Genomic DNA, 25,175 nt, shown 5'->3' on the forward strand with positions numbered 1-25,175 from the left:
TCCTCCTCTGCATTAACTACACCCTCAATTTAGTGTCATCTTTAGAGCTGAAAATCATTTTATTTAATTCTCAATTCTTTCTCCCCAGATCTAACTCGCCTGTTATGTTTTGGGGTTCTTACACTAGATCGTTCTTTGGGTTCATTGGTGCCAACTATTCCCCTATGTTGTCCTTGCACCTCCTCCAACTCAGAGTGTCTCCTTATCTACCCAGCTATCTGGGTAAGTGTAGTAAGACCCAGGAACCGAACAAAGAGCCACATCACCTCCTCGTCCTTGGCAGGTGGATTCAGTGTAGGAGCATCGGAACAGGAATCGGCCATTCAGCCCCTGGAACCTGTTCCACCATTCTATTGGCTCATGGCTGATCTGTACCACAACTCCATTTTGCCCACCTTTACTTCATATCGCCCGATAACCTTACCAATCAAAAGTCTTTCAATTGTCCCCCAGCACCCACAGCCTTTTGGTGGAGAGAGTTCCAGATTTCCACTGCCCTTTGTGTGAAAAGTCCTTCCTGATTTCACTCCTAAATGGCCAAGCTCTAATTGTAAGATTATGGCTCCTTGTTCTCGATTCCACCACCAAAGGAAATAGTTTCGATCAAACCCCTTTATCATTTTAAAGACTTCAAATTAGATCACTGCTCAACCATCTAAACTCAAGGGAATACAAACCAAGTTTTTGCAACCTTACCTCATAGTTTAACCCTTTGAGTGCTGGTACCATTCTGGTGAATCTGTACTGCATCCACTTCAAGGCCAATACATCTTTGCTGAGGTTCGGTGCCTAAAGCTGAAGGCAGTAGTCCAGTTGGGGTCTGACCAAGATTCTGTACAATTAAAGCATCACTTTCTCACACCAGTCAGCCTGTGACTTCTCTGAATGAGATTGACAATTAGTGGAAAAGTAGCAACACTTTTTGTGATGTGGTTCTAGGCCCACTGGGTTTGGATTGTCCAAACTCATGTCGTGTCCGACCCGTTGTGACGGAGGAGACTTTAATCCCATCAGTCTTAACTTGATTTGAACCCAGCTCCCAGAGGTGAAAGGGCAGTGTCTAACCCGCTGCCACACCCAGTTCTCATTTATGTGAGCTTTGATGTATGCTGGTGTTAGTTGAGGTGATCCTTTGTTTAGTAAGGTTACTGGGCACATGTGCAGTTGATTGGTGTGCAATGGATGTTTAAGGCACTTAACTGAATATGTCTCCTGTTGCAGCCTGTCTTGCACCTCTTGCTGAGTGACCGGGTCCTTGGGCAGACAATCTTTTGTCTTCTGGTTGGGTTGGCTCCTTCCTCTGGTTGGCTTCACCTGCCTGCTCCGTGGAAAAGGCCCCTTTTCAGGCCAAAGTTGTTTCAGATGCAAAAGGCAACAGTAATTTTGGAATCCCTTGCTAGGCTATACTGCAGCAGTCCACCAATCAATCTGGTTCATCTGAAACTTTGCTTCAGGATGTCAGTGGGCTGCTCCATCGCGATCTTGATGTTGTCCATCTGATCCTGTCATTTTTGGGTGGCTGAATGAGATAAACAATCATGATTGCACCAAAGGGCAGCCTTGGTCTCCAGCACCCATCCACCCAGTCTTCCTGGCCTTTCAAATAATGATGACTGGCATAAAATAAATGGTAGTGGGGATTCAGTACGTATGGTCAGTGACTAATTCTACATTCATGGAGTTGAACCTCTTCCTGTTCATGGCTCAGGGTCTAAGGCCCAGTACTGCCACAGGCAGGCCATCGATGAAGCCCTGCACTTTGCAGAGTCCAGAAAATAACACAGACTCTCCAATAAAAGTACCTCGGCAGTCACTGGCAGAGCGGTCCCTGTCCTGGAAGTGATTTACAGGTCTGGCTACAGAAGCGTGCACAGTTCTGGGATGGCCTCCTTTGGCAGTTATCAACTCTGCATGTATGTTTCTTTGGATATTGAATCATAGTGTCTTACAGCATAGAAGGAGGCCATTCGGCCCATTATGCCCGTGAAAGAACTAGCCAATTAATCCCACTCCCCCGCTCTTTCCCCTAAGCACAACACGTATTTCCTTTGCATGTATTTATCCAATTCCCTTTTGAAAATTACTGTTGAATCTGCTTCCAACACCCTTTCAGGCCGTGCATTCCAGATTATAACAGCGCCCTCCCCTGGTTCTTTTGCCTAGATCTTAAATCTGGTTACTGACATAAGAACATAAGAACATAAGAATTAGGAACAGGAGTAGGCCATCTAGCCCCTCGAGCCTGCTCCGCCATTCAACAAGATCATGGCTGATCTGGCCATGGACTCAGCTCCACTGACCCGCCCGCTCCCCATAACCCTTAATTCCCTTATTGGTTAAAAATCTATCTATCTGTGATTTGAATACATTCAATGAGCTTGCCTCAACTGCTTCTTGGGCAGAGAATTCCACAGATTCACAACCCTCTGGGAGAAGAAATTCCTTCTCAACTCGGTTTTAAATTGGCTCCCCCATATTTTGAGGCTGTGCCCCCTAGTTCTAGTCTCATCGACCAGTGGAAACAACCTCTCTGCCTCTATCTTGTCTATCTCTTTCATTATTTTAAATGTTTCTATAAGATCACCCCTCATCCTTCTGAACTCCAACGAGTAAAGACCCAGCCTACTCAATCTATCATCATAAGGTAACCCCCTCATCTCCGGAATCAGCCTAGTGAATCGTCTCTGTACCCCCTCCAAAGCTAGTATATCCTTCCTTAAGTAAGGTGACCAAAACTGCACGCAGTACTCCAGGTGCGCCCTCACCAATACCCGATACAGGTTGCAGCAGGACCTCCCTGCTTTTGTATTCCATCCCTCTCGCAATGAAGGCCAACATTCCATTTGCCTTCCTGATTACCTGCTGCATCTGCAAACTAACTTTTTGGGATTCATGCACAAGGACCCCCAGGTCCTTCTGCCCCGCAGCATGTTGTAATTTCTCCCCATTCAAATAATATTCCCTTTTACTGTTTTTTTTTTTCTAAGGTGGATGACCTCACACTTTCCGACATTGTATTCCATCTGCCAAACCTTAGCCCATTCGCTTGACCTATCTAAATCTCTTTGCAGCCTCTCTGTGTCCTCTACACAACCCGCTTTCCCACTAACCTTTGTGTCATCTGCAAATTTTGTTACACTACACTGTGTTCCCTCTTCCAGGTCATCTATGTATATTGTAAACAGTTGTGGTCCCAGCACCGATCCCTGTGGCACACCAATAACCACTGATTTCCAACCCGAAAAGGACCCATTTATCCCGACTCTCTGCTTTCTGTTAGCCAGCCAATTCTCGATCCATGCTAATACATTTCCTCTGACTCCACGTACCTTTATCTTCTGCAGTAACCTTTTGTGTGGCACCTTATCGAATGCCTTTTGGAAATCTAAATACACCACATCCATCGGTACACCTCTATCCACCATGCTCGTTATATCCTCAAAGAATTCCAGTAAATTAGTTAAACATGATTTCCCCTTCATGAATCCATGTTGCGTCTGCTTGATTGCACTATTCCTATCTAGATGTCCCGCTATTTCTTCCTTAATGATAGCTTCAAGCATTTTCCCCACTACAGGTGTTTAACTAACTGGCCTATAGTTACCTGCCTTTTGTCTGCCCCCTTTTTTAAACAGAGGCGTTACATTAGCTGCTCTCCAATCCGCTGGTACCTCCCCAGAGTCCAGAGAATTTTGGTAGATTATAACGAATGCATCTGCTGTAACTTCCGCCATCTCTTTTAATACCCTGGGATGCATTTCATCAGGACCAGGGGACTTGTCTACCTTGAGTCCCATTAGACTGTCCAGCACTACCCCCCTAGTGATAGTGATTGTCTCGAGGTCCTCCCTTCCCACATTCCTGTAACCAGCAATTTTTGGCATGGTTTTTTTGTCTTCCACTGTGAAGACCGAAGCAAAATAATTGTTTAAGCTCTCAGCCATATCCACATTTCCCATTATTAAATCCCCCTTCTCATCTTCTAAGGGACCAACATTTACTTTCGTCACTCTTTTCTGTTTTATATATCTGTAAAAGCTTTTACTATCTGTACCCTCCCGTTAGTTTCTTCTTTACTCAATCAAAACCCTTCATAATTTTGAACATCTCTATTAAATCTTTACTTAATCTTCTCTGCTCTAAGGAGAGCATCCTATAGTCTTGTCACACAACTAAGTCCTTCATCCTGAGTACCATTCTAATAACTCGCCTCTGCACCCTCTCCAAGGCTAGGTTGGCATATGTACCTGGGTACAATCGTTTTAATGATGTAAGAGTTGGCCATTAACAATCATCTTCTCTGGACTGCTTTTTTTGATCCTCCTCCTGTGAATAAATAAGATATCCTGAAGAATACCCATGGCTCCTATATAGACAGCATACAGTGAAGGGTCCACTGGTGAAACAGGCATGGAAAGCAAGACGGGTGCTGTTTCTGAAGCTCCAAGTAAATTTGATGCTTGGAAAACAAACAAAAGGCAAAGAAGCAGTGAAATAGGTGGGCACGATTGCAACAGCTGCTTTAAGAGCATAGGCCCAACATCTGGAAAGGGCTCTTTTTATATGAACACTGAACATAAGAACATAAGAATTAGGAGCAGGAGTAGGCCATTCGGCCCCTCGAGCCTGCTCCGCCATTCAGTAAGCTAATCTTCTACCTTAACTCCACTTTTCTGCACTGTCCCCATATCCCTTGATCCCCTTAATATCCAAAAACCTATCGATCTCTGCCTTGAATACACTCCACAACTGAGCATCCACAGCCCTCTTGGGTAGAGAATTCTAAAGATTCACCACCCTCTGAGTGAAGAAATTTCTCCTCATCTTGGTCCTAAATGGCTGACCCTTTATTCTGAGACTGTGGCCCCTGGTTCTAGACTCTCCAGCCTGGGGGAAACATCCTCCCTGCATCTACCCTGTCAAGCCCTGTAAGAATTGTGTATGTTTCAATGAGATCATCTCTCATTCGCCTAAACTCTAGAGAATATAGGCCGAGTCTACTCAATCTCTTCTCATAGGACAATCCCCCCCTCCGCCCCCCCATCCCAGAAATCAGTCTGGTGAACCTTCAGTACATTCCCTTATGAAGGGTTTTGATGGTGTAAAAAAGGAGAAACTGTTTCAAGTGGCAGAGATGTCAGTAACCACAGATTCAAGGTAATTGGCAAAAGAATCAGAGGAGACGTGAGGAAAAGTAATTACGCAGCGTGTTATGATCCGGAATGCACGGCCTGAGGGCTGGTGGAAGTGGAGCAACAACTTTCAAAATGGAATTGGAGAAATACTGCAACGGAAACATTTGGGAAAAGGCCAGGGGAATCGACTAATTGGATAGCTCTTGAGTCAGCATGCTGTGCCAAATGGCCGCCTCCTGTGATGTAGATGGAACAGCACTCTGGTGAGATGAGGACAATAGCAAACTAAAATTGGTTACTTTACATCGAATATCTGAACAGAAGACAGTTCACGGCAAGATTACCTCATTTCTATTGCACCAGAACAAAATATGAAGTATTGCAAACTCGGCCCATTGATATGGACCTCCTGTACTTCAAAAGTCAGCATCACTGGACTGACCGGTACGCTCTGCTCTGACTGTTTCAGACTCAAATCTCAAAGAAATTGAGACAAAGACACATTTAAGCAGTGTCCTGACAAATCATAGGCACGTCAGAATACGACCAGACCAGAAGCAACACCTTACAGGCCCCCAACACCAATTCCTCACCGGAACCATTCTGTGCGGCGAAACCTGATGCACAAGGCAGCCTTGGCCAATACTAGAGGTTGATGCGCTCTTTCAGTATAATACCAGAGGCTGACCTTGTAGAGAATCACATTCTAATATGGACGGTCTGCCTATCATTTTTGGGATTAATTCCACGCAAGGATAGATAACATTAATCTACACGCCTGAGCGAAGGCTGGTTATTTTAGGATTTTGTCCAGTAGAGGGAAATTTCAACCGAAGGTCTGAAGTGTTGCTTTAGGTACTCTGACTGCACGATGGGGCCGAGCCCTCTTTCCTCAGGGCCTTAGCAAGCCTGGTGTACGCTCGGTTTGTGCAGAGTGCCAGTGTCACACCATGGTGCAGTGAGTTCACGCCCGATATGTAGCTGCACAAATATGGCTGAATGAAACCCTCTATCATAACCATCCTGGATCTCAGCAGGGCCGACAGTGGCTGAAATTGAGCGACCCATTTTCTCACACCCTCCAATAAAAGGCACGTGTGGAAAGTGAGCGACAATTTTCAATAACAACTCGTTGGTTTGTGATTTAACTGTTGGAAATAAAAGTGTATTGAAGAAGGAAGCTTGTGATAAAACAGGTAGGCAATTGATTCAGCAGTCTCATACTTCCATGAAGGAGCCACACAAAGTGAGCGTGGGCTGGATCTCAGGGTTGCAACATTGTAGGCCTTATTCTCTGACCTGCACTCCCATCGAGTGATGGCTCCGCACCGGGAGCACAGGGTCGCAGAATTGCCTCCATAAGCACATGACACTGCATTAGAAAAAAAAGGTTTTGTTAACAGATTGAAACATGTGAAAGTTTAGACTTTGAGCAGCAACCAGCAATACTCTTAACACTGTGATAATATCTAAAACACTGCTGCATTCAGACTGTGTCTGTTACCCATTCACTGTTGTTGACCAGGAAACAAATGTTCATTGTTTAGCAGACATAATTAAATCCAAGCGATATACTGAATTGAATCATAAGTAACCAATAGATTTCCTGCATAAGTGAAATTAAAAATGAAATTAGCAAATATACCTTTATTATCACAATGCACAATTCTACAGGATGGTGAGAGTTATACTGCATCATTAAATACTCATATTGCTGATACTGAATAAGTCCTAATGGGAAGTGAAAGTTCACATAAGAAAATAAGAACATAAGAAATAGGAGCAGAAGTAGGCCATACGGCCCCTCGAGCCTGCTCCGCCATTCAATAAGATCATGGCTGATCTGATCATGGATTCAGCTCCACTTCCCTGCCCGCTCCCCAAAACCCCTTGTCCCCTTATCGGTTAAGAAACTGTCTACTTCTGTGTTAAATTTATTCAATGTCCCAGCTTCCACAGCTCTCTGAGGCAGCGAATTCCATAGATTTACAACCCTCTGAGAGAAGAAATTTCTCCTCATCTCTGTTTTAAATGGGTGACCCCTTATTCTAAGATCATGCCTTCTAGTTCTAGTCTTCCCCATCAGTGGAAACATCCTCTCTGCATCCACCTTGTCAAGTCCCCTCATAATCTTATACGTTCCAATAAGATCATCACTCATTCTTCTGAATTCCAATGAGTTGAGGCCCAACCTACTCAACCTTTCCTCATAAGCCAACCCTCTCATCCCCAGAATCAACCTAGTGAACCTTCTCTGAACTGCCTCCAAAGCAAGTATATCCTTTCGTAAATATGGAAACCAAAACTGCACGCAGTATTCCAAGTGTGGCCTCACCAATACCTTGTATAACTGTAGCAAGACTTCCCTGCTTTTATACTCCATCCCCTTTGCAATAAAGGCCAAGATTCCATTGGCCTTCCTGATCACTTGCTGTACCTGCATACTATCCTTTTGTGTTTCATGCACAAGTGCTCCAGGTCCTGCTGTACTGCAGCACTTTGCAATCTTTTTCTATTTAAATAATAACTTGCTCTTTGATTTTTTTCTGCCAAAGTGCATGACCTCACACTCTCCAACATTATACTCCATCTGCCAAATTTTTGCCCACTCACTTAGCCTGTCTATGTCTTTTTGCAGACTTTTTGTGTCCTCCTCACATTGCTTTTCCTCCCATCTTTGTATTGTCAGCAAACTTGGCTACATTACACTCAGTCCCTTCTTCCAAGTCGTTAATATAGATTGTAAATAGTTGGTGACAGTTCCGCCTGTTAAACATCTCTCCCAATTTTCATTTCTATTAAAAAGGCAACAGAAATGAAAATGGGGAGAGGTGTATAATTGCGGCTGAGCTGATAATGCCCGCTTTACATTATCACCCAAAGTCAGAATTTACCCCAGTGCTTCCAGGATATATTCTCCCAGCCGGGAGCGGTGCTCGCAGGGATCTCCTGTTGGTGAAGTGAGGGCCTACACCCTGTCATTTTCTGCCCATTGTGAAATGAACGGATGGAAAACCCTGTGGCGGGGGTTGGGGGGAAGTCATGTGGACCTCCACGTCTGAATTCCTGATACATGCTCCAGGCTCGTGAAGCTCTGTGCTGGGGCTGCAAATTCAAAACAGCTAATCCTTTGGAGCCAGGAGGAAGAAGAGAGAAAATGCAGATTTTAAAAGGTATTTTTTTAAAGAAAGAAAACCATCTATTTTGGGGGGAAAAAAGTAAAGATATGAGAGTGAATGGGTAAGGAGCGAGAATGGGGTGACTCTGGGAGTCTGTATTACTGGGACTCAGCCTCCTTTTCAGCAGCACGCATCGGGGAAATCGGGCATGCGCTGTCCACTGCTTCATGACCATTATGGTCGGACATTTTACCAGAATGGTACCAGAAATGAGGGACTTAATTTACATGGAAAGACCAGTGAAACGGGTTGTTTTCCTCAAAGCAGAGAAGTTTAAGGGGAGATTTGACATAGGTGTTCAAAATCACAAAGTAAATAATTAGGAACTGTTTCCACTGGCAGGAGGGTTGGCAACCAGAGGACAAAGATTTAAGATCATTGGCAAAAGAACCGGGGGGGAGATGAGGAGGAATGTTTTTATACAGCCAGTTATGATCTGGAATGCACTGCCTGATAGGGAGTTGGAAGCAGATTCAAGAGTAACTTTCAAAACGGAATAAAACTTCAAAAGAAAAATTTGCAACATTTCCCTATGGGGAAAGAGCAGCGGAGTAGGACTAATTGAATAGTTTTTTCAAAGAGCCGGCACAGTCAGGATGGGCTGAGTGGCCTCCTTCTGTGCTGAATCATTCAATGAAAACCGTGGGCAGCATTGTGCCAGAAGCCCAGGTACATGGGGCCACAGGTAAGGCTCCCACTAGCAGCACCAACTGATCAAATTCTGCCAAGTGGGGAAAGGAGAGATAACAGCGGCAGCATAAGTAATGTTTGCTCAATTTAAAATGGGCCTTGAAGTGTTTATATCTGCTGTTCAGGGAAAACATTTGAGTCATGATCATGGGAGGTGCACATACCAAAGGGAAAAGAAAATTTTCTGAAACTGGGCTCAACTCCAGCTCTTCTTTGAATAGTTCCATGTTATCTGTAACCCATTGCTGAATGGTCAACACAACGATGGTATCAATTAATAAATAATGTGGGATCAATATTCACTCCTTGCTCCGTGTGTGCAGTAGTGGTATCTTGCTTCATGCAAAGTGTCAACAAGGGTTGTGGTGATTAATATTTCTCTAGCTCTGTGTAATGAACGCTCTGAAAGATGCAGGTAGAGTTAATCCAATCAGGATTAACTTAGCCAGTCATATCACATGTATCTGATGTCTAACTATGTGCCTCAGTAAAACATGCTTTCAGCAATAGGACAGTTGCAATAGAACAGGTCTGTGGAGCATTCTCTTCCGTTTAGGATGCCCCCAAAAGTTTGTCAACATCCTTCGCCTGCTTCACGATGACATGCAGGCTGTGATCCTTACCAACGGGTCCATTACAGACCCAATCCACGTCCGGACCGGGATCCAACAGGGCCGTGTCATCGCTCCAACCCTCTTCTCAATCTTCCTCGCCGCCATGCTCCACCTCACAATCAACAAGCTCCCTGCTGGAGTGGAATTAAACTACAGAACCAGTGGGAAGCTGTTTAACCTATGCCGTCTCCTGGCCAGGTCCAAGATCACCCCAACTTCTGTCATTGAGCTGCAGTATGTGGACGACGCCTGCATCTGCGCACATTCAGAGGCTGAACTCCAGGATATAGTCAATGTATTCACCGAGGCTTATGAAAACGTGGGCCTTACGCTTAACATCCGTAAGACAAAGGTCCTCCACCAACCTGTCACCGCCGCTCAGCACTGCCCTCCAATCATCACGGCGGGTCCTGGACAACGTGAACCATTTCCCATATCTCGGGAGCCTCTTATCAACAAAGGCAGACATTGATGCGGAGATTCAACATCGCCTCCAGTGTGGCAGTGCAGCCTTTGGCCATCTGAGGAAAAGAGTGTTTGAAGACCAGGCCCTCAAATCTACCACCAAGCTCATGGTCTACAGGGCTGTAGTAATACCCGCCCTCCTGTATGGATCTGAGGCATGGACGATGTATAGAAGGCACCTCAAGTCGCTGGAGATATATCACCAACGATGTCTCCGCAAGATTCTGCAAATCCCCTGGGAGGACAGGCGCACCAACATCAGTGTCCTCGACCAGGCTAACATCCCCAGTATTGAAGCACTGACCACACTCGATCAGCTTCGCTGGGCAGGCCACATAGTTCGCATGCCAGATACGAGACCCCCTAAGCAAATGCTTTATGCGGAGCTCCTTCACAGTAAACGAGCCAAAGAAGGACAGCGGAAACATTATAAGGACACCCTCAAAGCCTCCCTGGTAAAGTGAGACATCACCACTGACACCTGGGAGACCCTGGCCGAAGACCGCCCGAGGTGGAGAAAGTACATCCAGGAGGGCGTCGAGCTCTTCAAGTCCCAACGCAAAGAGCACAAAGAGGCCAAGCGCAGGCAGCGGAAGGAGCGCGCGGCAAACCAGCCCCACTCACCCCTTCCCTCGACGAATGTCTGTCCCACCTGTAACAGGGTCTGTGGCTCTCGTATTGGACTGTTCAGCCATCAAAGAACTCATTTTGGGAGTGGAAGCAAGTCTTCCTCGATTCTGAGGGACTGCCTATGATGATGAGATGCAACAACAGTTTCGGATGAAGTTTGATACTTGAAGTAAGAAGTGTGAGCTTACATATGACTGGCTGTGATATTGCTGGCCTAATGATTAATGCATTCATCATCATAGGCAGTCCCTCGGAATCGAGGAAGACTTGCTTCCACTCCTGAAGTGAGTTCTTTGATGACTGAACAGTCCAATACGAGAGCCACAGACCCCGTCACAAGTGGGACAGACATTCATCGAGGGAAGGGGTGGGTGGGACTAGTTTGCCACACACTCCTTCCGCTGCCTGCGCTTGACCTCTTCTCGCTCTCGAAGTTGAGATTCGAAGAGCTCAACCCCCTCCCGGATGCACTTTCTCCACCTCGGGCGGTCTTTGGCCAAGGACTCCCAGGTGTCAGTGGTGATGTCACACTTTACCAGGGAGGCTTTGAGGGTGTCCTTGTAACGTTTCCGCTGCCCGCCTTTGGCTCGTTTGCCGTGCATTGCCCTCTGTTTAAAATAGCAGAAACAAGAATGCAATACAAAAGAAAGAAAGTCTTGCATTTATATAGCACCTACCACAACCTCAGGACATCCCAACATGCTTTACAGCCAATGAAGTACTTTTAAAGTGCAGTCATTGTTGTAATGTGGGAAATGCAGCAGCCAATTTGCATACAGCAAGATCCCAGAATCTGCAATCTGTTTTTAAGGATGCTGGTTAAGGGATAAGTATTGGCCAGGACACCAGTGAGAACTCTCTTGCTCATCTTTGAATAGTTCCATGGAATCTCATCCAAAATATGGCACCTCTGACAGCTCTCCTTCAGTACTGGAATGTCAGCCGAGATATTATGCTCAAGTCTCTGAACCCACCTCTGAGTATGAGGCAGGAGTGATACCACTGAGCCACAGCTGATCCAATTGTTATGCGTTTGTACACTAATATCACCAACAGTCGTTAAGAGGCAGTATCATCATGGAGAATGGGACAGGATCATCATCAGTGGGTCATGACTGTAAGAAGATTTGTCGAAAATGTTCATTTAAAAGTACAGTTCCAACATTTTAATGAGACTGAGAAATGTAGACTTCCTTTACATTGTAAAAGAGACTTAAGGATGCCTCTCTCCCAGCTGGGAGCTGTGCTCAAGGCCGAAGTCAGAGAATCAGGACTACAGGCTCATCGCCCTGTCTCTGACCCACATTCCCTTTGAGCAGGGTCTCTGCTGGGAGGGGGTTTGGTTTCAGTGAATCCGACCTTTATAGAATTCATAGCACAGAAACAGGTTAATCTGCCCAACTGATCCATGCCAGTGTTTATGTTCCACACAAGCCTCCTCTCGCTATACTTCATCTCACCCTATCAACATATCCTTCTACTCCTTTCTCCCTTGGGTACTCATCTATCTTCCCCTTAAATGCATTTCTGCTAGTCACATCAACTACTCCTTGTGGTAGCAAGTCCCACATTCTAACTACTCTCTAGGTAAAGAAGTTTCTCCTGAATTTCTTAGTGGATTTATTAGTGACTATTTTATATTATGACACCTAGTTTTGGACCAATCTATAAGTGGAATCATCTCCTCTGTCTACCATATCGAACCGCTTTACAATTTTAAAGACCTCTATAAGGTCACCCCTTAGCCTTCTCTTTGCTGGAGAAAGGAACCTGTATACTTTTATATTTAGATATTGTACCCTTTGCAGAAACATTCAATTTTTTTTTTATAGGTCAAGTGTTAAAAGCATGGGACATGGGAGTGGCTTCGATGAAGAAGGGTGAGATCTGTCAGTTGATCTGTAAGCCAAACTACGCCTATGGGGCTGCTGGCAGCCCACCTAAAGTCCCTCCAAACTCTACGCTACTGTTTGAGGTAGGTGTGCATTTTTTGATGCCTCTTGCATTTCTATCTTGATATCTAGCTGCTACAATACCTTGCAGTTAGAAGGCCCACCACCGCCTCTTCAGTGTAACTGGAGTGCCCATCTCCCACTATAGGCCTTCGAAAAGTTGCCGCTTTTCTCAGCTATTTTTTCCCTTTCCTCTTTCCTCAGTTATGTGTTTCTTTCTCAGTTAAATTGTGCAAATAAAACAACAAAAAATAGTTCCCTTCCCCAAGAATTTATGGAGAGGTTATCCTTCCCCAGCCATTGCCTCTTCCCCTGTGCTCCCCCTGGTCACCCACATCCCAAGACCAAGATTAAAGTCACGAGTGAACTGCTCATTATAATATTTGACAGTAAAGCAAACGAGGAAGTCAGTAGTCTACTTTAAGGGAAAGTGTTTAGAAACAAATGTAAAACTTTGACTAATTGGAAAAATAAAGTCCTGCTAGTTTTGGTGAGTATGAGCAATCATTGACTCTTAAGCTATTGCTCACTTTCTAAATTTTGATCTGTTTTTCTATTTTTTCGATCTCCTCCAGGTTTCACTGGTCATTTTCTGAAGGTGGTGGCTCTAATGGAGTACAGATCCACTGGCACTGGTTGTGGGCCAGCGCCTCACCCATTCAATGCCCAGTGAAAATAGCACATAGGTGGTAACATAGAAGCATAGAATGGTTACAGCACAGAAGGAGGCCATTCGGCCTGTCGAGCCCTTGCCGGCTCTCTGCAAGAGCACTTTAGCTGGTCTCACTCCCCCGCCCTTTCCCCATAGCCCTGCAATTTTTTTCCTTCAGGTACTTATCCAATTCCCTTCTGAAAGCAGTGATTGCGCCTGCCTCCATCACCCCTTCAGGCAGCGCATTCCAGATCCTAATCGCTGCGTAACAAAGTTTTTCCTCATGTCGCTTTTGGTTCTTTTGCCAATCACCTTAAATCTGTGTCCTATGGTTCTCGACCCTTCCGCCAATGGGAACAGTTTCTCTCTGTCTACTCTGTCCAGACCGCTCATGATTTTGAATACCTCTATCAAATCTCCTCTCAACAATCTCTGCTCTAAGGAGACCAATCCAGCTTCTCCAGTCTATCCACGTAACTGAAGTCCCTCATCCATGAAATCATTGTAAATCTATTCTGCACCCTCTCGAAGGCCTTCACATCCTTCCTAATGTGCAGTGCCCAGAATTGAATATCATACTCCAGAGTTGAGGCTGAACCAGTATTATTTATGAAGCTTAGGATCTCTTATGCTTTTGTAACCGTTTCACAACCTGCCCTGCCACCTTCAATGAATTGTATGTATACCCGCAGGTCTCTCTCTTCCTGCACCTGCTTTAGAATTGTACCCTTTAGTTTATATTGCCTCTCTCGTTCTTCCGACCAAAATGTATCACTTCGCACTTTTCTGCATTAAATTTAATCTGCCACGTGTCCGTCCATTCCACCAGCCTGTCGATGTCCTCTTGAAATCTATCACTATCCTCTTCGCTGTTCATTATACTTCCAAGTTTTGTGTCATCTGCAAATTTTGAAACTGTGCCCTGTACACCCAAGTCCACATCATTAATATATATGAAGAAAAGCAGTGGTCCCTGTCATGTATCTTACATTATTATATATAACTGTATCCTAACATGCTATACATGACTGTAATAAGATATGACCTGTAACCACCAGCATACCTTACCACCAGGGGTGCACTTACAAGAGACAGGTATATAAGGACAGGTCTCAGGCAAGTGCAGCATTCCAGAGCTGTGAAATAAAGGTGCAGGTCCAGAGTGACCTTGACTTCACTACATGCCTCATGTGAATCTGTACTGAGGGGGCAGGACTTTACAGTGGCGACGAGTTACGGGATTACAGAATCCACAGAATGGCGAACAACAGATCAAATGAAAAGTACAATGCTGGAGACAATTGGGAGGACTTTATAGAAAGGCTCCAGCAAAGCTTTGTAACCAAAAACTGGTTAGGAGATGACAAAGCAGACAAGAGAAGACCAGCTGTGGCTTGAAAACATACGCTTTAATGAAGGATCTGCTGGCACCCGAGAAACCAGCAAGCAAGTCGTTTGAAGAATTGAGCACACTGGTAAGAGACCACCTGAAGCCAGCGAGCAGCCTACACATGGCCAGACACAGGTTCTACAACTACAGACGCTGTGTGGGCCAGAGCATACCCGACTTCGTGGTGGAACTTCGGAGGTTGGCTAGTTTATGTGAGTTTTCCAATGAACTGAGGAGAGAAATGCTGAGAGACTTTTTCATTGAAGGAATAGGCCAAAAGCTCATAGAGACCAAGAACCTGGCCTTAGAGGCAGCAGCACTGGTTGCACAGACATTCTAGGCAGGAGAAGAAGAAACGAGGTTGATTTACAATGCAGGTACGACAACTAATGAAATATCGGAACAAGGAGTTCACAGCACGAAACAAGCTGCTACCCCCACACATAGACAAAAGTGGGAGAGCAGGCCCTCGACCGCAGGCAGTGGTGCCAGAAGCCATCAAGGGCCACAGAAATGGCCGTTCACATCTCATCAACCCACACTGCGAGCAATCAACTACAAACTGAGAGAAGCTCAAGAGAGATCAGACAGAGGCAGCACATTCTTTGGAAATAATGGAAGCGGTCTGTGCTGGAGGTGTGGGGGTGGGCACTCGTCAAGGGGATGTCGATTTCAGCAAGCTGTTTGCAGGAACTGTGAATATACAGGGCATTTGGCCCGCATGTGCAAAAAAGCGGCAGCTCGGCTGGTATACGAATCGGATGGGTCGGAAAGCGGACCAGAAGACAGCGGGGACAGTACCCGGGATACCGATGTACAGCAGGTCAACACGATCAATGGCCGCTGCTCCTACAACAGGACGCCACCTATAATGATGAGGGTCCTACTCAACGGGATACCTGTCAACATGGATCTGGATACGGGAGCGAGTCAGTCTCTCATGGGCGCTCAACAATTTGAACAACTGTGGCCACATAAAAAATACAGACCAAAACTCACAAGGACCTATACCAAACTAAGGACCTATACCAAAGAAATCGTACCAGTCCTCGGCAGCGCCATGCTCTCCGTCACACACAAAGGGACAGTGAACCGACTTCCCCTGTGGATTGTCCCCGGAGACCCCCCAGCACTGCTGGGGAGAAGCTGGCTGGCAAAACTAAACTGGAAATGGGATGATGTCCATGCCATGTCGTCAGAGGAACGGACCTCATGCTCAATAGTTATAAAGCGATTTGAACATCTCTTTCAGCCAGGTGTGGGCACTTTCAAAGGGGCCAAAGTCAAAATCTACATCACACAGGATGCTAGACTGGTCCATCACAAGGCCAGAGCTGTACCCTATGTGATGAGGGAAAAGATTGAACATGAACTAGACAGGCTTCTGCGGGAAGGCATTATATCACCTGTGGAATTTAGCGACTGGGCAAGTCCCACCGTCCCAGTCATGAAGCCTGATGGATCCGTACGAATCTGTGGGGACTACAAATCTACCATAAACAGAGTCTCCCTACAGGACCAGTACCCGCTGCCCAGAGCGGAGGACTTATTTGCCACATTGGCTGGAGGTAAACTTTTCTCAAAATTAGACCTCACATCTGCGTATATGACGCAAGAATTGACCGAGGAATCCAAGCTACTCACCACCATCAACACACATCGAGGCCTTTTCATGTACAATCGATGCCCATTCAGCATCAGGTCAGCAGCTGCCATATTCCAACGCAACATGGAGAGTCTGCTCAAGTCCATCCCGGGGATGGTTGTATTTCAAGACGACATACTTATCACGGGCAGGGACACCGACTCCCATCTCCGTAATTTGGAGGAAGTACTAAAGCGGTTGGATCGGGTAGGCCTACGAGTTAAGAAATCCAAGTGCCTGTTTCTCGCACCCGAGGTTGAATTTTTGGGCAGAAGGATTGCCGCTGATGAAATCCGCCCAACAGAGTCCAAAAGAGAAGCAATTCGCCTGGCACCCAGGCCCCGGAATGTCTCAGAACTGCGCGCCTTTCTCGGGCTACTCAATTACTTTGGGAATGCTATGCAGAACTTAAGCACGCTGCTGGAGTCTCTCCACGTGCTACTCAGGAAAGGGTGCAATTGGTTTTTGGGCGACGCCCAGGAACGCGCCTTCAATAAGGCACGCAACCTTCTGTGTTCCAACAGTGTTTTGATTTTCTTTGATCCAGGTAAAAAGCTAGTTCTCACATGCGATGCGTCAGCCTATGGGGTTGGGTGCTTTTTACAACATGTCAATAGTGCAGGCAAATTACAACCCATAGCTTATGCCTCTAGGTCATTTTCGTGGGCGGAGCGCGGGTACGGAATGGTAGAGAAGGAGGCACTCGCGTGCGTGTACAGTATCAAAAAGATGCACCAATATCTTTTCGGGGCCAAGTTCACGTTAGAAACCGACCACAAGCCCCTCACATCCCTCCTATCCGAGAGCAAGGCAATAAACGCCAACACCTCGGCACAAATTCAACGGTGGGCACTCATGCTGGCGTCCTGCGACTATACTATAAGGCACAGACCAGGCACAGACAACTGCTCAGCAGGCTACCCCTGGCGACCATGGAAGGGTCTGACGAACAGGACTGTGAGATAATCATGGCAATCAATGCCTTTGAGTCCACAGGTTCGCCCATGACAGCTCGCCAAATCAGAGCCTGGACGGCCAGCGACCCCACGTTATCCTTAGTAAAAAGATGTTCAGGTGACTGGGCAGAGGCTCGCGATGCCTGCCCCGAGGAATTCAAACCTTTTCACAGGCGTGTGCATGAGCTATCACTGCAAGCGGACTGCCTGATGTGGGGCAACCGAGTAGTCATGCCTCTGCGAGGCAGAGAGGCATTTGTCTGGGAGCTCCACCGCAAGCATCCGGGGATCGTTCTCATGAAGGCCATAGCCAGATCCCATGTCTGGTGGCCTGGTATTGACGCGGACTTGGAGCTCTGCATCCGAAGGTGCACCATTTGTGCCCAACTCAGCAATGCCCCTAGGGAGGCTCCCCTGAACCCCTGGCCCTGGCCTACCAAACCGTGGTCACAGGTGCACGTAGACTGTGCGGGCCCATTCATGGGCAAAATGTTCCTCATAGTTGTAGATGCATTTTCAAAGTGGATCGAATGCACCATTTTAAACTCGAGCACAACCTCCACTTCTGTGGATAGCCTCGCAACCATGTTTGCAACGCACGGAATCCCTGACATATTGGTCAGTGACAATGGTCCGTGCTTCACCAGCGCAGAATTCCAAGATTTTATAATTGACCACGGCATAAATCACGTCAACACGGCACCGTTCAAGCCGGCCTCCAATGGCCAGGCGGAGAGAGTAGTGTAAATCATTAAACAAGGCATGCTTCAAATCCAAGGTCCCACGCTGCAGGGTCGCCTGTCGCGACTGCTGCTGGCATACAGATTTTGTCCGCACTCATTGACTGGGATTCCCCCCGCGCAACTGTTGATGAAAAGGACTTTTAAAAACAAGGCTCTCATTAATCCACCCAGACTTGCACGAAATCGTTGAGGCAAAGCGCCGTAAGCTGACTGAGTACCATGACAGAAATTTGAGGGGGAGATGGAATGAGATAGGGGACAAAGTGTTTGTACTAAACTATGGCAGGGATCCCAAATGGCTTGCAGGGACAGTAACGGGTAAGGAAGGAAACAGGCTACTGGTAATATAAATGGAAAATGGCAAAACCTGCCGGAGGCATGCAGACCAAGTCAAAAGCAGATTTACCAACAACACTGCGGAACCAGAGGCAGACTATAATGTGGAACTCGCACCACACCTGGTGGACAGACAGAGGGAACAACCTGAGGAAAGGGCAATCCCAACAGACAGCCCAGGCGAGTCAACAACAATCACACCAATCGAAACAGACAGCCCAGGTGAGATACCAGCAACCACACCCAAAGAAAAACAGACACCAAGGCAAACAACTGAACCACAACTCAGACGCTCCACGCGAAAGCGTAGACCACCTGAGAGACTGAACCTATAAAGACAATAAGACCTTGGGGGAGGGTGATGTCATGTATCTTACATTATTATCTATAACTGTATCCTAACATGCTATACATGACTGTAATAAGATATGACCTGTAACCACCAGCATACCTTACCACCAGGGGTGCACTTGCAAGAGACAGGTATATAAGGACAGGTCTCAGGCAAGTGCAGCATTTCAGAGCTGTGAAATAAAGGTGCAGGTCCAGAGTGACCTTGACTTCACTACATGCCTCGTGTGAATCTGTACTGAGGGGACAGGACTTTACAGTCCCAGTACCGACCCCGGGGAACACCACTCCAGTGCGAAAAACAACCGTACACCACTACTCTCTGTTGCCTGTCACTTAGCCAATTCTGTATCCATGCTGCCACTGTCCCTTTTATTCCATGGGCTTCAACCTTTCTGCAAGCCTATTATATGGCACCTTATCAAACACCTTCTGGAAGTCCATGTACACCACATTAACCGCACTGCCCTCGTCAACCCTCTCTGTTACCTCATCAAAAAACTCGATCAAGTTCGTAAAACATGATTTCCCTTAACAAATCTATGCTGGCTTTCCTTAATTAATCCTCACTTGTCCAAGTGACTGTCAATTTTGTCCCTGACTATCATTTCTAAAAGCTTCCCCACTACCGAGGTTACACTGACTGGTCTGTTGTTGTTGGGTTTAAACATAGGAAATGCACAGCCAGCTTCACACAGCAAGGTCCTGCTAACAGCAATGTGGTAATGACCAGATCATCTGCTTTTGGTGTTGGTTAAGAAATAAATATTGGCCAGGACACCAGGGATAACTCCCTTGCTCTTCTTCAAAATAGTGCCATGGGTTCTTTTACATCCACCTGAGAGGGTCTCAGTTTAACATGTCAGCTGAAAGACAGCATCTCTGACAGTGCAGCACTCCCTTAGTACTGCACTCGAGAGTCACCCTTGATTTTGCATTCAAGTCTCTGGGGTGGGACTTGAATCCACGACCTTCTGACTCAGAGGCACAATGGGCACCTTGATCCATCTACAAGTGCCAGGGGAAACCCTGAAAAAGTGAGGTGAACGCTGTTTACATCATTTTCCAGGTTTTCCACAGCAATTGTGCCAAAGTTGCAACAGCTGATCAGGAGACGTCCTGAGGAACTTTTCTGTGAGAGAGTGGATGAAGCATCAGTCCTAGAACACCGACACACACGGCAATACAAAAAACTGCAACATTACCGTGTGTGTTGGAGTTCAGTGGAACTGTCCTGTGACTGCTCGCTGAAAATTAATTTTTGGGAACACACACCTTCCCAGTTTTCGTCATCTGCGGAGAACCCAGAATTGGTAAACAAAGCAATGAAAGTGTTGCTACCTTTCTGAGCAATATATACAATTGTGAAACACCATTTTTTGCTATGGCAGCACTGAAGACAAAGTACAGGTCCCGTCTAGAAGTGGAGAATATAAGTGTCATTGACAAACATCACACCAAGGATAGACAGACTCCACAGTGAGAATCAGGCACACCCAACTACTGATGTCTGCAAGTAAATACCTGTTTCCTGAAAAGCATTATTAAAACACTCTTTACATGCAGCACTTTCATATTATAAGTATTATATATTATTATAATTATATATGTGGGGTTCATGACTACTAATTGATTTGAAAACGGGTTGTCCAAGCAAAACAGTTTGAGAACCACTGCTCTATATTACCCTGTGTGTTGGGGTGTGAATGCTCTATATTACTGTGTGTGTTGGGGTGTGAGTGCTCTATATTACTGTGTGTGTTGGGGTGTGAGTGCTCTATATTACTGTGTGTGTTGGGGTGTGAGTGCTCTATATTACTGTGTGTGTTGGGGTATGAGTGCTCTATATTACTGTATGTGTTGGGGTGTGAGTGCTCTATATTACTGTATGTGTTGGGGTGTGAGTGCTCTATATTACTGTATGTGTTGGGGTGTGAGTGGTCTATATTACTGTATGTGTTGGGGTGTGAGTGCTCTATATTACTGTGTGTGTTGGGGTATGAGTGCTCTATATTACTGTGTGTTGGGGTGTGAGTGCTCTATATTACCCTGTGTGTTGGGGTATGAGTGCTCTATAATACTGTGTGTTGGGGTGTGAGTGCTCTATATTACTGTGTGTGTTGGGGTGTGAGTGGTCTATATTACTGTATGTGTTGGGGTGTGAGTGCTCTATATTACTGTGTGTGTTGGGGTATGAGTGCTCTATATTACTGTGTGTTGGGGTGTGAGTGCTCTATATTACCCTGTGTGTTGGGGTATGAGTGCTCTATAATACTGTGTGTTGGGGTGTGAGTGCTCTATATTACTGTGTGTGTTGGGGTGTGAGTGCTCTATATTACTGTGTGTGTTGGGGTGTGAGTGCTCTATATTACTGTGTGTGTTGGGGTGTGAGTGCTCTATATTACTGTGTGTGTTGGGGTGTGAGTGCTCTATATTACTGTGTGTTGGGTTGTGAGTGCTCTATATTACTCTGTGTGTTGGGGTGTGTGTGCTCTATATTACTGTATGTGTTGGGGTGTGTGTGCTCTATATTACTGAGTGTGTTGGGGTGTGAGTGCTCTATATTACTGTGTGTGTTGGGGTGTGAGTGCTCTATATTACTGTGTGTGTTGGGGTGTGAGTGCTCTATATTACTGTGTGTGTTGGGGTGTGAGTGCTCTATATTACTGTATGTGTTGGGATGTGTGTGCTCTATATTACTGAGTGTGTTGGGGTGTGAGTGCTTTATATTACTGTGTGTGTTGGGGTGTGAGTACTCTATATTACTCTGTGTGTTGGGGTATGAGTGCTCTATATTACTGTATGTGTTAGGGTGTGAGTGCTCTACATTACATTAAATGAGGGACAAACGTGGACGATGCTTGCCTTTGCGGTGTTCAGGACCTTTCTGCCTGAACCAGCTGAGTTGCAGGGAGCTGGGACCTTTTACTCCGCTGGATGGTCGGTGGTGTTTATGATCTCCATACCACTGCAGCTGCAGTTTGGATTGCTGTGTTTGCTGTTTGCCCACACACATTGGCAGCGCGTGCCATTTCTATGCACCGAGAGTAAATCAAAGTACCAAACACCCACTTGACATCTGTTACTGCGCTATTCAGAGTTATCAAGGCAGCTCGAACAGCTGTAAATAGTATCAGAGACCAACAATAGGACATCTGAGTGCGAGGGCTCATACAAGAGGCTGTTTGAGATATTATTCGGCAATACGCTGGGTGCATGGTTAAGCAGATAGCCTGTATAATGTTTGCACTTGTTTACTCTATCTGAATGGTTTCTATGGGAACATGCTCAGTTGGCAGTGGCCCATCCAGTAATACTAGAGGTGGCTAAACCATAGGGCCGAGGACAGAATGCGCATCACTGAATTGGCTGTAATCCTGCGCTAGTTCACCAGCTACTCCTTCTGATGTACGGAATGATTCCAGCACTGCTTATCTTGCATCCAGACATGGTCCTCAAAGTGACTTCGGGGCAGAAATTCGGGAGCGTCCCGGTTGGAATGCTAACTTTTGAAAGCTGGAAAAATTAGCGCCAGGCAAGAATGATTCCCAGCTTTTTGTAAATTCTGTGTTAGCAGTACAGGAAGGAGGTGGAGCATTAAATCAAGCTCTCCATTTCCTTCCTGGAGCACTAAAGGACGCAGGCCGGGCGCTAGTGGTCCAGACCTGCCGTGTTCCGAGGCTCCTTCCCTCTCTTAAAGGGGAGGGCCATGGCTGCAGGCTCTGCAATGGGGCCAGTGAGCTGGTCCCCGAAGGCAGCTGCAGATCCGGCCCATCAGCCTCATGCAGCAGAGTCCCGGGCTGATCGATCGCGGCCCAGGAGAATTGACAAAAAGCATTTTAGAAATGTTCCTACTTACCTCGGCAAGCTCCCCTTTAACTTCCTCCCCCCGAAGTTCCCAGCCTCTCCAACAACGCCTCCTGTAGCAGTCGGTGTTTTTCACGGCGATGCTGCAGGGGGCGGAACTGAAGTTCAAGTCCGGGGTGCTATCAGGGCGATGCGCACGATGACGATTTCAGGGCGTAGGAGATCGTGGTGCAACGCTGCACCGCCGCCACAAACCTCCCGGCCAAGTTAGCGGGAGTCGTTCATATCGCCGCGCAAAGTCCGTAAGTGGTTAGCACACTCCCCTCCGCCCGGAGACGATAACGGGGCGATAATTGGCGGAGGCCAATTTCTAGACCTGACCATCAATGTGAAACAAGTGTAGCGTGTTTGGGTGCGAGGAATTCTGGCCATGATAGAGGAAGAATTTTGCTGTTAATATTCGAAGTGTTTTCTGGATTGTTTTAGTTTCTAGACATTTGTTGGGAAAACTTGGTGGGGTGGAATGGTCCCGCTCCACCTTGCCAATACCTGAGATTGTCCCAGCAAGCTGTGAAGTTTTCTTCTCAATTTCTTCTCAACCATTTAAGAAACTTTAGAAGTAGGAGCAGGAGTAGGCCATTCTACCCTTCGAGCCTGCTCCGCCATTCAATAAGATCTACATCAAACTCCACCTACCTGCACCGTCCCCATATCCCTTGGTTCCCTTAGTATCCAAAAATCTATAGATCTCTGCCTTGAATATACTCAAAGACCGAGCATCCACAGCCCTCTGGGGTAGGGAATTGCAAAGATTCACCACCCTCTGAGTGAAGAAATTTCTCCTCATCTCAGTCTTAAATGGCCAACCCCTTATTCTGAGATGGTGACCCCTGGTTCTCGGCTCCCCAGCCAGGGAAACATCCTTCCATCATCTACCCTGTCAAGCCCTGTAAGAATTTAATATATTTCATGCCGTGTGGCAGTGCATTGGCTTGTGATCAAAGCATCTGGCAGCTGCAGGTGTGTTTGTCGCCATCCTCCGCCTGCTCCATGACGACATGCAAGCCATGATCCTGATCAACGGATCCATCACAGACCCAATCCACATCCGGACCGGGGTCAAGTAGGGCTGCGTCATCGCGCCAACCCTCTTCTCGATCTTCCTCGCTGCAATGCTCCTCCTCACATTCAACAAGCTCCCCGCTGGAGTGGAACTAAACTATAGAACCAGTGGGAATCTGTTCAACTTTTGTCACCTCCAGACCCGATCCAAGACCGTCCTATCCTCTGTCATCGAACTACAGTATGCGGACGATGCTTGCGTCTGCACTGAGAGGCTGAACTCCAAGTCATCGTCAACATCTTCACCAAGACGTACGAAAGCATGAGCATTACGCTAAACATCCAAAAGACAAAGGTCTTCCACCAAACTGACCCCGCCAAGCAGCATTCCCCCCTCCAGTCATCAAAATTCACGATGCGGCCTTGGACAATGTGGACCATTTCCATACCTCGGGAACCTACCATCAGCAAGGGCAAACATCGACGACGAGGTCCAACACTGCCTTCGGTCGCCTGAGGAAGAGAGTGTTCGAAGCCCAGGACCTCAAAATCTGGCATCAAGCTTATGGTCTACAGGGCTGTAGACCATAATCCCGCCCTCCTATCGGGATTAGAGACGTGGACCATATACAGTTGACACCTCAAAGCGCTGGAGAAGTACCACCAATGCTACCTCTGCAAGATCGTGCAAATCCCCTGGGAGGACAGACACACCAACATCAGTGTTCTCGACCAGGCCAACATCCCCAGTATCGAAGCACTGACCACACTCGACCAGCTCCGTTGGGCAGGCCACATCGTCTGCATGCCCGACACAAGACTCCCAAAGCAAGCGCTCTACTCGGAACTCTTACACAGCAAGCGAACCCCAGGTGGGCAGAGGAAACGTTACAAGGACACTCTCAAAGCCTCCCTGATAAAGTCCAAGATCCCCACTGATACCTGGGAATCCCTGGCCCAAGACCGCCCTAAGTGGAGGAAGAGCATCCGGGAGGGCATTGTGCATCTCGAGTCTCGTTGCCGAGAGCATGCAGAAAGCAAGCGCCGGCAGCAGAAGGAGCGTACGGCAAACCAGGCTCTCCACCCACCTTTTCCTTCAACCACTGTCTGTCCCACCTGTGACAGAGACTGTAATTCCCGTATTGGACTGTTCAGTCACCTGAGAACTCACTTATAGAGTGGAAGCAAGTCTTCCTCGATTTCGAGGGACTGCCTATGATGATGATGATGATGAGTACCTGAAAGATCTGTGCAGATTCAGCTGTCCAGATACGGTGCCTGTAGCATTCATTTTATACTTCCCTTCCAGAATTTCTCCCTGGCATTCTGACTGCGGAATCCAAGCAATCAAACATGCCCTGTGTGAGAGTCAAACTGAAGCCAACACCTACATCCAGCCCTCCCAGCCTGATGGATGGTGACCAAAGTTCTGGAGGCAAGTTGCTGCTTCCTCGACTTACTTTCTGTAGCTCTGGAGCGAGCCCACGTCAGGTATCCGAGGTGGCCACTGAAATTCCACAGGGCAAGGGACATTGGTGAAAGGAGAGGGAGAGGCTTTCACATCTGGA

At 46.7% G+C, this 25,175-nt stretch overlaps 1 protein-coding gene across 1 annotated transcript in view; it reads left to right on the top strand.

The window, feature by feature from the left end:
• The window catches only part of LOC139227783 (peptidyl-prolyl cis-trans isomerase FKBP5-like), a 472,122-nt gene that overhangs the window by 358,166 nt on the left and 88,781 nt on the right, over positions 1-25,175 (top strand). Inside the window, exon 3 of the mRNA XM_070858822.1 lies at positions 12,546-12,688. Within this exon, the coding sequence (XP_070714923.1) occupies positions 12,546-12,688 (143 nt within the window). The remainder of the gene's footprint in view (positions 1-12,545; positions 12,689-25,175) is intronic.

The sequence above is a fragment of the Pristiophorus japonicus genome, chromosome 17, assembly GCF_044704955.1.
Source record: "Pristiophorus japonicus isolate sPriJap1 chromosome 17, sPriJap1.hap1, whole genome shotgun sequence".
Classification (NCBI taxonomy): Eukaryota; Metazoa; Chordata; class Chondrichthyes; family Pristiophoridae; genus Pristiophorus; species Pristiophorus japonicus.